General features: G+C 46.4%; 1 protein-coding gene across 1 annotated transcript in view; it reads right to left on the reverse strand.

Annotated features, from left to right (window-relative positions):
• DAP (death associated protein) overlaps positions 1–14111 on the reverse strand; it is an 85047-nt gene that overhangs the window by 54929 nt on the left and 16007 nt on the right. Inside the window, exon 2 of the mRNA XM_049861136.1 lies at positions 12073–12169. Within this exon, the coding sequence (XP_049717093.1) occupies positions 12073–12169 (97 nt within the window). The remainder of the gene's footprint in view (positions 1–12072; positions 12170–14111) is intronic.

A 14111-nucleotide genomic window follows, 5' to 3' on the forward strand; every position in this document is an offset into this window, starting at 1 on the left:
ATGTGCTCAGCTGCTAACTGGAAGGCTGGAGGTTCAAGTCCATTCAGAAGTGCCTAAAAAGAAAGGCCTGGCAATCTACTTTGAAAAATCAGTCATTGGAAACTCTAGGGAGCACAGTTCCACTCTGATATACATAGGGTCACCATGAGTTGGAACTGGCTCGCTGGTAACTAGTACTGGTACTGGCAATCTAATTAGGAAGATAGATAATACATGCACATCTACCCTTTCTCTCTCTCAGTGTGTGTGTGTGTGTGTGTGTGTGTGTGTGTGTGTGTGTGTACACATTAAAGACATACCTCTGGCAGTAACAAATGCCAAGGTGGGAGGCAAGACTAATGCTGGTGGTGATGGTTAAGGTTATGTGTCAACTTGGCTGGGCCATGATTCTCAGTGGTTTGGCAGTTATGTAAAGCTGACATTTGGCAGTTACGTAAAGCTGACATTTGGCAGTTATGTAAAGCTGACATTTGGCAGTTATGTAAAGCTGACATTTGGCAGTTATGTAAAGCTGACATTTGGCAGTTATGTAAAGCTGACATTTGGCAGTTATGTAAAGCTGACATTTGGCAGTTATGTAAAGCTGACATTTGGCAGTTATGTAATGATATAGTTTGACAGTTATGTAAAGCTGACATTTGGCAGTTATGTAATGATATAGTTTGACAGTTATGTAAAGCTGACATTTGGCAGTTATGTAAAGCTGACATTTGGCAGTTATGTAATGATATAGTTTGACAGTTATGTAAAGCTGACATTTGGCAGTTATATAATGATATAGTTTGGCAGTTATGTAAAGCTGACATTTGGCAGTTATGTAATGATATAGTTTGACAGTTATGTAAAGCTGACATTTGGCAGTTATGTAATGATATAGTTTAACAGTTATGTAAAGCTGACATTTGGCAGTTATGTAAAGCTGACATTTGGCAGTTATGTAATGATATAGTTTGACAGTTATGTAAAGCTGACATTTGGCAGTTATGTAAAGCTGACATTTGGCAGTTATGTAATGATATAGTTTGACAGTTATGTAAAGCTGACATTTGGCAGTTATGTAAAGCTGACATTTGGCAGTTATGTAATGATATAGTTTAACAGTTATGTAAAGCTGACATTTGGCAGTTATGTAATGATATAGTTTGACAGTTATGTAAAGCTGACATTTGGCAGTTATGTAAAGCTGACATTTGGCAGTTATGTAATGATATAGTTTGACAGTTATGTAAAGCTGACATTTGGCAGTTATATAATGATATAGTTTGGCAGTTATGTAATGATATAGTTTGGCAGTTACATAATGATGCAGCATCCTTCATTCTGTGATCTGATGTGGTGTCATGGATTGAATTGTGTTCTCCAAAAAATATCTGTCAACTTGGCTAAGTCATGATTTCCAGAATTGTATGATTGTCTACCATTTTGTCATCTGATGTGATTTCCCTATGTGTTGCAAATCCTATCACTACGATATGAGACGGATTAGCGGCAGTTATGTTGATGAGATCTACAAGATTAGATAGTGTCTTGATCCAATCTCTTTTGAGATATGAAAGAGAGAGGCAAGCAGAGGGACGGGGGACCTCAGCACCAAGAAAGCAGCGCCAGAAGCAGAGCGCATACTTTGGACCCAGGGTTCACATGCAGGGAAGCTCCTCGTTCAGGAGAAGACTGATGAGAAGGTCCTTCCTCCAGAGCCAACAGGGACAGAATGCCTTTTGTTGGCGCTGATGCCCTGAATTTGGACTTCTAGCCTACTAGACTGTGAGAAAATAAATTTCTCTTTGTTAAAGCCATCCACTTGTGGTATTTCTGTTACAGCAGCACTAGATGACTAAGACATGTGGTCATCTTCCACATTCGAATAATGCCGATTTTCACATAATGACTTGGTCTTTGGAAACTATCCATGTCCATAAGTGAGGAGTGGGTGTACATATCTACAGTTATCTAAAGAAACAAAACAAACTGAATTCAGCTTTACCACTATTTCCTGTGTGGACCATCCCATTGTTTTAAGCCACGCTGTAGGTCACCTGGCCTCAGATCCTGAGGCCTTCTGGGGCAGAAGTGGGGTCACCACCCACAGGCCCCCGGGCCCCTTCATTTGCTTTCAGTGTTTTACAGGATATATATCACTCTGTTTGGTTAGTGGGGGAATGAGTTAAACTGGGGAGTTTTATCCCTAATACATCCCAAGAACCTACAACTGTGCTCCAACACTGTATTACACATAAATTTAAACTAACCCCTACACAATGGACAAGTGGCTTAAAAAGCCTCCTGCAGAAGCGCCTCTGGAGGCTGAGGTGAACGCCAACACAAGCACAGGTGAACAGTAAGAAAAGGGAGACGCTCTCCACTCCACTCCTCCTATGAGGATGCCACGAGCCCTGTTACAAATATCAAGGACCTAATCAGACTTGATAGGAAGCAGCCCCTCATCTGAAATGATTGAGAGGGCCATTTGAAATTTAGATTTACATCCTGAATCATTAATGAGGAGCCCCATCTCAAGGGTACTTGGACCTTGTGATATTAGCTGATGATAATACAAAGTCAATATGATGAGCAAGACGCTTTGAATATGGCTGATTTTACCTTCATCTCGTATGTTCACATCCATTTTATGATTTGTATAATCATAAGGATCCCTGGTGGGGCAGCGATTAAGCACTCAGCTGATAACCTGAAGATTGATGGTTCAAACCCACCCAGTCGCTCTGCAGGAGAAAGGCCTGGCAATCTGTTTCTGTAAAGATTATGGACTAGAAAACCCTATGGGGCAGTTCCACTCTGTCAATGGGGTCACTATGAGTCGAAATCAACTCAATGGCACAATGACAACAGTATAAGGTGCATGTGTGATCTAGAAACGAACATGCAGCATTAGGGTGCAAACACAAACTTGTTTTTAATTGATGGGGTGCATGATCAAATTTGGGGCCACACAATCGGTATACGAGACAGGCTGCTGCAGTGCTCATCCTGGGCAACAGTGAGTGCAGGCACTGAGGGAAGACAGACATTTGCCTTTTGAGTCCAGTGCTGCCATTGCTGTCGGGACGTCAATGGAGCTGGGCACTCTCAGAGCAGAGCAGCCGGCCTGCTAGGAAGTTCCACCCACCATAACCTGGGTGGGTGGCAGGGGAAAATGACAGTGGGTTCGTCTGAGCCCTTCGCAGAGTGTCCCAGCGAGGGATGCTGCTATGAGTACAGTCTGCAAACGCTGCACAGACAGAGAGACACGGAGCCTGTCCTGGCAGCCTCTCGCTGAGGACAGCTAACGTGGGGCTCAGCACAAAGCTGATGCTCCCAGCGGACTCAGGCTGCCGTGGGGCTTGGGGGCCGTGCTAGCTCTGCCAACTTTCTGCTGCCCCAAGTTGCCACAGGCAAAACCGCTGCTCTCACCACGCCCGTGTTGGTACACAAACAGTGACACCTTATCCCAGCCCCTTTCTGCCCAGTTAGGACACTGATGGGTGAGTCTCATTCTGGCAAACTTGCTGGCACGAGCACTAAATCATCAGCCCCTAGAATCTTGCCCTTCTCCTTAGCCAGGCAGACAGGGCTACGTGTTACCACTTCCTGCTGTCAGGTGCACCTCACTCTAAGATCTCCCTGTGCCTTCTGTACAGCTTCCCCATGGAGGTGGCATCTCAGCCCATCGGCAGGGACAACTAGGATGTCCTGTATCACTCCATGTCAACTGACCACGCTGAGAGTCAGCTTCAGCCCAGGGCAGGGGTCCGGGCCCATGGCAACCCAGCCCCCAGGCCAGCTGGTGCTGCCTGTCATGGGCCCTGCCCACCAGCATGGGCACCTCAGCAGCACAGGGGCTGGTCACTGGACGGCACATGGCCTCCCTTGTCCCCCGGCAGCTCCAGACACACCATGGTGGAAAAGACACACCTCTTCTAAGAGGCAGCGGGTGTAGAAGACAATACTAGAACTGCGGGTGACAGCGAAACTGGTTCAGGCAAAGGCGAGTGCGACGGTACCTGTCACGGATTGAACTGTGTCCCCCCAGAATGTGTGTGTCCACTTGGCTAGGCCACGATTCCCAGGACTGTGCGACTGTCCACCATTTTGTCATCCGATGATTCTCCTATGCGTCGTAAATCCTACCTCTGTGTTGTTAAATGATGTGGGATTATCCACAGTTATGTTAAGGAGGCAGGACTCAATCTACAGGATGGGATTGTGTCTTGAGCCAGTTTCTTTTGGGATATAAAAGAGAGAAGCCAGCAGAGAGACAAGAGGACCTCAAACCACCAAGAGAGCAGTCCCGGGGCAAAGCGTGTCACTTGGACCCGGGGTTCCTGCACAGAGAAGCTCCTGGTCCAGGGGAGGATTGATGAGAAGGGCCTTCCTCCAGAGCCAACAGACAGGCAAAGCCTTCCCCGGGAGCTGATGCCCTGAATTTGGACTTCTAGCCTACTTTACTGCAAGGAAATAAATTTCTCTAGTTGAAGCCATCCACTTGTGGCACTTCTGTCATAGCAGCACTAGATGACTTAGACAGTGCCACAGAGAAAAAGGTAGAGAACAAGCAGGAGTGTGAGGGAAGAGGGAGGGGCATAGGTCACAGAAGCACGCAGGGGGAGATGTGAAGAGTTTTGTAAACCATGGTCAGGAGTGGACCCTTCATTCCAAAGCTGATTGGAAGTGTTGGGACAATTTCCATCTGGAGGGTGATTTGTTGTTGTTGGGTGCTGTTCAGCCCATTCCAACTCACAGCGACCTCGTGTGACAGAGCAGAACTGCCCCATAGGGTTTACTAGGCTGTAATCTTTATGGGAGCAGATTGCCTCTTTCTCTCAAGGAATCTCTATGGGTTTGAACCACTAACCTTCCAGTTAACAGCTGAGCGCTGGATCACTGTGCCACCAGGGTTCCTTGGGGAGTGATATAACTGACTTCAGTTCAGAAAGGACTGAAGGCTGGGGCTGCTGAGGAAAGTCAGCAGGGGAGGGTGTAAGGTGTGCATACCCGTCTAGTTGAGAGATGACAGTAAGGGTGACAGTGGCAGATGAGGGGCTGGCCCGGGTGGTACTGGGGAGGCAGGACTGACAGACCTGCCAATGAACTGTGTACACGGTGTAAGGAAAGAAAAAGCAGGGTGACTTGGGCAGCTTTGGAATGAGGTGGTGAGTGGGTGGTCGTGCCATTTACAGAGATGGCTTCAGTCTCCTCGCATTAAGTATCTCCTGTAACAGAACAGACTCGCCTCTTGTGCATTCCAGAGCTGGACAACGAAAAAGGCGGACAGAAAAACTGATGCGTTCAAAGCGTACTGTTAGTGAGAAATACTGACTGTATCATGGACTGACAGGAGAACAAATGAGTCTTAGAAGAAAGACAACCAGAATGTTCCTTAGAAGTGAGGATGGTGAGACTCTGACTTGGTTGCTGTGGATGTCATCAGGAAAGACCAACTGCTAGGAAAGGACATCGTGTTTGCTAAAGCAGAGAGTCAGTGAAAATGAGGGAAGCCCGCAATGAGATGGCTGACACAACAGCCCCAATGATGAACTCACACCAATGCTCAAGAAGATGGCGCAGGACCGGGCAACGTTTTGTTCTGTTGTTCAGAAGGTCACCAGGTGTCAGAGCCAACCAGACAGCAGCTAATAACAACATAACATGTCACTGCTATCCAAAACATTCCCTGCCTGTGTGAAACAGCTGAAATGACGGTGCTTCTACTTTCAACCCTAAACAGGGTTTAACGCAGACCATATAAACACTGTGATTATCACCTATCCACGATCGAAGTCATTACTTAAATACCTGTGACAACAAAAGCTCTGCTGAGATATTTGATTCTTCCTTCCTGAATTTAAGAAACAAGATCCAAGTTGTAATTAAACGGGGCAATAGGAATGCTTAGAGCTGATGACTGAGCCTTCAGCTCTGAACGCTTTTTTGTTTGCTTTATCAAAGGACAAAAAGCCACGCTCGTAAGTGTAGCTCCTATTTCTCCCTTCTTTCCGCCCCTCTCCCACTCACTCCCTGTGGGCAACCAAACCTTTTAGTTTCTGGTTTGCCCTTCCTATCCGGTGCCTCGTGGTGCATGCAGGACTTCAGTAAATACCTGATGTTAGACTGTTCTCTTCAGCGATTCCTCCTGACTCCTGGAGTTCACTAAACCAAAACCCAGTGCCGTGGAGTCGATTCCGACTCATAGCAACCCTTTAGGACAGAGTGGAACTACCCCATTGAGACTGGAGTTCACTAGCTGTCTGCAATTTCTCCTTTACATAAGAAAACGAGCTACTTCAGCTTATTACACACAAAAAAGGCTTTGAGGGAAATCGCTGCTTTCTTTAATTGGGTCAGTTCTAAGGAAGATTCTAGCAGACACTCTGGAAAGTCTTTACTAGGAATAATGAAGCCTGTTACTCTTCCTGGATATGAACAGCCACAAGGTAAATAGAACTCAGCTTGACGGAAAATTTGGGGCGACATTTTCAAATTTCTACTCCTTTTTTTTTTTTTTTTTTTTTTAACATAGCATCTCAAAACAACTCAGCAGCCTAAGAAATTATTTTCAATCTCTGGAAAATCACAAGATTAAAGGGAGTCAGAGTAGCATAAATATTTGTGAGAAAAATAATTACTAGTAAAAGTTTTTTGGGGGTTATATAATAACCTCTTTTGTGCCCCACTTATTTGCTTGCTCTGTAATCAGTACTTGATCTTCCGATTAATGAATGGGGAAGGAAGTTACCCGAGATGAGTCAGCAAACTAACGCCAGTTTGAAGTATCTGTGAAGGAAAGCAAAGTTCGCCAAACGATCTATGGATAAGAGAAAGCTGGCATCTGCAGTTATGCACTTAACTTCGTATCTGGGGAACATTTGGCTCAAAACACGAAAAAACAGAAAACTTTTGGATCAGGTTAACATGCATGTTGAAATCACAGCCCCTGAGACATTTCCAAGGGAACAATGAAATGTCTTACAAATTCTGCAAATAAACAAACCTTTCCATATACGATGTAAAACCAGCCAGTCCCCTGCAACCTTGTAAACTGATAATTAGATTGTCTACTGATGGCGAGTGAGGCATAAGTGGTTCAGTGGTAGAATTCTCACCTTTCATGCGAAGACCCAGGTTCGATTCCCAGCCAATGCACCTCACGCGCAGCCACCACCTATCTTTCAGGGGAGGCTTGGGTGTTGCTGTGATGCTGACCAGGTTTCAGCAGAGCTACCAGACTAAGACAGACTAGGAAGAAAGGCCTGGAGATCTACTTCCAAAACCAGCCACTGAAAACCCTATGGGACACCATAATCTGATTCACAACTGATCACAGGGGTGGCCGAAGACCAGGAGTGTTTGGTTCCATTGTGCATGGGGTTGCCACGAGTTGAGGGCTGACTCATGGCAGCTAACACCGCCACCAACTAATGGACAGGCTGCAGATGGGTGGAATTACGGGCCTGACCCATATGGAAAAGGTCACGAGCAAGCTCAGAACATCAGCACATTTATGTTATGAAGGGATCTGGGTCTGCAGTCTGTGTAGATCCCTAGAGCGTCCTGCCAACCCAGGAGACTTCTGTGGCATAGTTAAGGGCATGGCTTCCGAGTTAAGACAGACTCAGTGCTGAATCCTAGCCAGGCTGCTGGATGGCTACATACACTGAGCCCGTTAAACGCTGTAAGCTTCAGCTCCGTCATCCCTGTCACTGTTAGGTGCTGCTGAGAAGGTTCCCACTCATAGTGGCCCTGTGTACAACAGAACGAAACACTGCCCTGTCCTGGGCCATCCTCACAGCCGTTATTAGGTTTGAGCCCACTGTTGCAACCACTGTGACAATCTACCTCCTTGGGGGTCTTCCTCTTTTTTGCTGACCCTATACTTCACCAAGCATGATGTCCATGGGATATTTAATATTCTTCGCATATAAGGTGATTGGAAATACCAATGGCTTGGGCCGGGTGCACCCCAGTACTCAAAGTGACAGCTTTGCTTTTAAATGCTTTAAAGAGGTCTTTTGCAGCAGATTTGCCCAATGCACTGGTATTTCAAATACCAGCAGGGTATAAGAGCTTAATAATACCACCTTACAGGTATTAAATCCCATGTGATGCACCCAGAAGTGGCCAGCACAAAACAGGTGCTCAATAGTTGCGCACAGCTTAGTGGCTAAGGAGTCTCTGGGTGCAAACAGTTAACGCGCACAGTTGCTAACCAAAAGGCTGGTGGTCCAAGTCCACCCAGAGGCTGTTTCAAAGAAAAGAGTGGTGATCAACTTCCGAAAAACTAGCCACTGAAAACCCTAGGGTGAATGGTTCTACTCTGACACTCAGAGGGTTGCCATAGGCTGAAATCAACCTGATGGCAACTGTTGTCTTTTTTCTTTCTTTTTAGTGGCTAAGAACAAAGCCTCTGGGCCCAACCACCAGCACTGGAATGCTGGCTCTGCCATTACTGGCTGTGTAACCTCAAAAAAGTCACTTAACTTCTCTGTGCCACTGAAATGGGAGTAGTAATCTGAAATGGGGAGAATAATCAATAACCAACTCTGAAACAGGAATGAGACAGAGTAGTTCCAAGGAGTCAGTGAATTAATAGGGCCAGAATACTAGAACAGGGCCAGGCCCACTGCACGCTAAGAATTAGTGAAGGTTATTATTAAGTATAATAATAATATAATAATTAACTAAATCAAGTCTCTGGGTGGCACAAACGGTTTGTTTCTGGCTACTAACCTAAAGGTTGACAGCTCCAACTCACCTAGTGGTGCTGCAAAAGAAAGGCATGGTGACCTGTTTCCATAAAGATTATAGCCAAGGAAGCCCTATGGAGCAGTTCTACTCTGTAACACATGAGGTCTCCATGAGTCGGAATCGACTTGACAGCAACAGGTTATTATTAACTATGATGATTCAATGAACCTACCAGAAAAATGCAGAAAAGTACTCGGTGGTGGACATGAACTATGACACAGAGTACCAGGCCTGACGCAGGTGTCTAGAAGGAATTGTGTTGGCAATGTACATCAAGAGCTTGAGTCTGCATAGGCTTGCCCCACTCTGCAAATGCTGTGTCAAGTGGTTTAAATACACAGCAGCAGAGAAAAGAAGTCAAGAGGACAGCTCCAACACACCCACAAGGGACATATGACAGTAATTGGGCTGCAGGGACACAAAACGCCTTACTCATATGTTATGTAAACTCTACCCTGCAGTCAATGTGCTCCAAAATATTTGGCTCTATAGGAAATAAAAGAGCCCTGGTGGCACAGTGGTTAAAATGCTCAGCTACTAACTGAAAGGTTGGTAGCACAAACCCACCACCCGCTCCATGGGAGAAAGATGTGGCAGTCTACTTCCATAAAGATTACAGCCTTGGAAACCCTATGGGGCCGTTCTACTCTGTCTTACAGGGTTACTGTGAGTTCGAACTGACTCAATGGCAATGGGTTTTTATTTTTATAAGGAACAAATCTTTAAGGTGAATAAGATACTAAAATTGAGAGCGTTGGGCGCTTGGTCCTTTCTCTTTACAAGCGTTCATCCTATGGCATATTTATTTAAATTATTCATCTTCCACAAATGCTGTATTTCAGCTCATGGAAAACAAATCAATAGTGGCAAAGCCAATGGGCTGTTCTGTCCTTATTTCTACACACGCCCGTAAAGTATCATCTCTCGCTGCACTGGGCAGGGAAACAGCTCACTGTAGCTTATTCTACTCACACGCTCACAGAAGGGCCTGTGTTTCATTAGCTTTCCAGATTTATGTTCCGGGCAAGGCTTTCTATCTCTTCCTCCTCCTCCCTTCTGAAGGGAACAGTTGGATGTGAAGAAGGGCAATGAAATTCCAGGTTTCCCCAGAGAAGGAAATTAATACAGGCATACACGCTCTTACCCACAATTCTGAATTTCTCTCTGGAAACCGGAAGTTTCCTCATGATGCATTTAGAGGCAAGACAACCTGATACAAACGCATTTTGTAGTAAAGCTTGATCTGAACTAGCACACAACTCTAGATTTTTTAAGTTTATCTCACATGGTGCGACCATCATATATGGGCTACAACATGCTGAGACCCCGCTCTCACCACCAGCTGCCGCTGATTCGGACTCATGGCCACCCCACGTGGGTCAGAGTAGAACTGTGCTCCAGTGTTTTCAAGGGCTGATTTCTTTGGAAGTAGAGCACCAGGACTCTGGGTGGATTCTAACCTCCAGCCTTTTGATTAGCAGCCAAACACGTTAACCATTTGTACCACCCAGGGGACTCAAGACCTTGCCAAGGGTGCTATATGGCATTTGCACTATATTGTTCTCCTAAAACGGGGACCGCTGTTGTTGCTGGCTGCTGGTGAGTCGGCTCTGACTCATGGCAATTCCATGCACAGCAAGACTGGACCGTTGTGACTGCCAGGTTTTTTACTGGCTGATTTTTTTTTTGGAAGTAGATTGCCAGGTCTTTCTTCCTAAAATCATTACTAAAATCCCCAAATTTCTAAATTCTCAAATATGTTGGGCCCCCAGATTTTCAGATACAGGGTTGTGGATCAAAGGAGTTCTGGAGGTTGTGATGTTCCAAGCACAGACTGTGAAAACAGCCAGTGAGAAAGATAACTACAATTTTTTTTAAGCCGCTGCCTTCTCTAAAAACCAGACTTTGGGCTGAACCTTCACATTGCTGACCTCATGATTTAAAATACACAATAATAATTTGTAAACTTTGCCCCAAATTTTCTTCTCCCTTCAAGTGACTGTACTGTAACTCACACAATATGGGATTTGATAGAAAAGAGCCCATGGTAAATCATATATGTATGCAGACGTGTGGGGTCCCCAAGGACACACCTGTCCTTTGTTACGGGGGTCTGTGCTCTTGGAGGTCACACTCTCTTGGAAGCCTGGTCTGGAGTCCACTAGACCTGAGTTTAAATTCCTGCTTCATCAGCCTGCAAGGTGCATTGTGCAGGTTCGGTTCCCTCAGGTGTAAGCTGGAGAGAACACCCCCACTATTTGAGACTGTTGGAATGAAATGAAATAATGGGCATTGCCCCACGAAATAAAGGTTAGCTTCTTTCCACACCTTCTCTCCCTCTCTACACCTTCTCCTAGCTCAGACATCATCTGGCTACAAGTTACACGACGAACACGGAGAAACTCAGAGGGAGGTGTGTTTGTGGTGCATGTTTGTGTACTCCAAGGCCACAGAAAGTGGATTTGTACGGAGGTCCCTAAACCATGCTCGAAATCCGAACCTCCCAGGTCAACAGGTACGAAATCAGAGAATGGTACCCTCAGGGAGATGAGCTTTCTAGGACCCAGGAGGGCTGGGGCCAGGGGCGGCTATGTAAGGACACCTGCACACTGATTCAGGTGTGGCCTTGCTGACTCCAGATTTGGCTGAAGGTCTGGGAGTGCCCAAATGCTAGTGAACATTTCTTAAATAAGGGAGTTCTCTGCCCTGGCTGCCTAGCTGGCCAGGCCCACCCCCAGAGACCCAACTGGTATGGCAGTTTCCAAGGGTGTCCAAGTGATTTCAATATTCAGTACTCAATATTGTGTGAACAATATATTCAATATTGTAGCCAAAGTTGAGAACCACTGTCCACCAACTGTTGTTAGTATATGCTCCTCTGGAGAGACAATGGGAACCTGGGATTTGTCATGGTGGTGGCAGTGTGGGTGGGGGGTGCAGCATGGGTGGTGGGGGTACAGCGTGGGCTGGTGGGGGTGTAGTGTGGGGGGGGTGCAGTGTGGATGGTGGGGGTGCAGTGTGGGCTGGTGGGGGTGTAGTGTGGGGTGAGGGGAGCAGTGTGGATGGTGGGGGTGCAGTGTGGGCTGGCAGGGATATAGTGTGGCCAGTGGGGTGGAGCGTGGTGGGGTGCAGTGTGGGCCAGTGGTATTTAATCAGGAAGAAGGCCTGGTTTAGATCTCTCCCCATCTGGGAACAAAACCCCCACCTCGCTGACTGGGAAAAGAAAGAGGCCAGGAGTTATCAGAATCAGAGAGCCGAGAACAAATGTTAACGTTTAACCAAATCCTGGCTCTTTGCGAAACATGTTCAAGAGTCACCGGACGTCCCCACCTGGGGCTTTCCCACTCCTGGTCGTCCTTGTCCTTCTCGTCTTTGCTGTCACCGGTGTGCGGGTGTTTCTGCACAATTCGCATTCCGCCAGCTTTCACTTAAACAGAAACAGAAAGAGGGGTATGATTAACGTGGAAATGGAATAACCTGAGCATCAGAAAGAGCTAGCTGGAAAGTTTCTGGGGCTGCCCAATGACCACAAGGTCGTCTAGATAAGTCCATCGGTGACAATCACTAACTACGGAGGGTCAGCAGTGCTTGGAGGAGATACCATGATTCAGCACTCAACCACCTCTTACTCCAGGTCCGCTCAGAAACTTTCCAAAGCTCTTGGTTGGCTGGTTTTTCTTGGTCAAGCCTTTCTTAGGAGCAGTGGTGTAAAAAACAATAAACCAAGTGAAGAAGTGGCTGTTTGCTTTAGGTTCTGCACATTTTCTTTTTTAAAAAAATAATTTTTATTGTGCTTTAAGTGAGAGTTTACAAATCAAGTCAGTGTCTCACATATAAACTTATACACACCTTACTACATACTCCCACTTACTCTCACACTAATGAGTCAGCCCACTCCCTCCTTCCAGTCTCTCCTTTCGTGACAATTTTGCCAGTTTCTAACCCCCTCTACCCTCCCATCTCCCCTCCAGACAGAGGATGACAACATAGTCTCAAGTGTCCACCTGATCCAAGAAGCTCACTCCTCACCAGCATCCCTCTCCAACGCATTGTCCAGTCCAAACTATGTCTGATGAGTTGGCTTCGGGAATGGCTCTGTCCTGGTCCAACAGAAGGTTGGGGACCATGACTGCCGGATTCTTCTAGTCTTAGTCAGACCACTAAGTCTGGTCTTTTTATGAGAATTTGGGGTCTGCATCTCACTGTTCTCCTGCTCCCTCAGGGGTTCTCTGTTGTCTGCTCATCTTCTTGATGCAACAAGAACTCACTAAGTCCTGCCCTGTGACATTTTCTCAAATATCAAGGATGCTTTTGATGGCGGCGATACAGCCACAGGTGAAATGGGACGGCTACTCTGCCAGAGGCACAGAGCCCCATTGGGGAGCAGCAGACGGCTTCTGTGTCCTCTAAAACCCCAGACAGTGTTACCACCAAAACCCGTGGCCATTGAGTCGATTCTAGCTCTTAGCGACCCTACAGGACAGAGTGCAACCTCCCTATAGGGTTTTCTAGGCTGAAATCTTTAAAGGAGCCCTAGTGGCACAGTGGGTAAACGCTCGGTTGCTAACCAAAAGGTCTGCAGTTCGAACCCACCAGCAGCTCCTCAGGAAAGAAGGCCTAGCAATCTGCTCCCATAGATTACAGCCTAGGAAAGCCTGTGGGGCAGCTCTACTCTGGCCTATAGGGTCACTACGAGTTGGAATCAACTTGACAGCACACAACAACAACCTTTACAGAAGCAGATCACCAGGTCATTTTTCCTGTGGAGGCGCTGGAGGGTTCGAACCACCGACCTTTTGGCTGGCAGCTGAGTGCTTAACCACTGTGCCATCAGGGCTCCTTGTAGTGAGCGTGGGTAGATATTAATTCTGCCTATTAAAGGTTTTTTTAAAACGGATATGTAATTCATATACAATTCACCCACTTAAAGTGCAATTCAGTGGTTCTGAATGTACTCACGGCATTGTAGGACTATCACCACAATCAATTTTAGAACATTTTTATCATCCCAGAAGGAAACCCCACACCCATTAGCCCCTCGCCTGGAAAACGTTAATCTACTTTCTGCTTCTGCGTCGTTGTGTTGTTAGCTGCCACTGAGTTGGCCCCGCAGGGCTTCCTTGGCTGTAATCTTAAGGGAAGCAGCTCACCAGGCCTTACCTTCCGCTGAGCTGCTGGGTGGGTTTGAACCACCAGACTTGAGGTTAGCAGTTGAGCACAAACCATCAGCACCACCCAGGGACTCCTTTCTGCCTCTAAAGATTTGCCTCTACTGGGCATTTTGTGTGAATATCATCATGCAATATATGGCCTCTTTCACTTAGCATAATGTTTTCAAGGTTCGTCCATGTTGTAGTCTGTATCATTAT

The sequence above is a fragment of the Elephas maximus genome, chromosome 2 (genome assembly GCF_024166365.1).
Source record: "Elephas maximus indicus isolate mEleMax1 chromosome 2, mEleMax1 primary haplotype, whole genome shotgun sequence".
Classification (NCBI taxonomy): Eukaryota; Metazoa; Chordata; class Mammalia; order Proboscidea; family Elephantidae; genus Elephas; species Elephas maximus.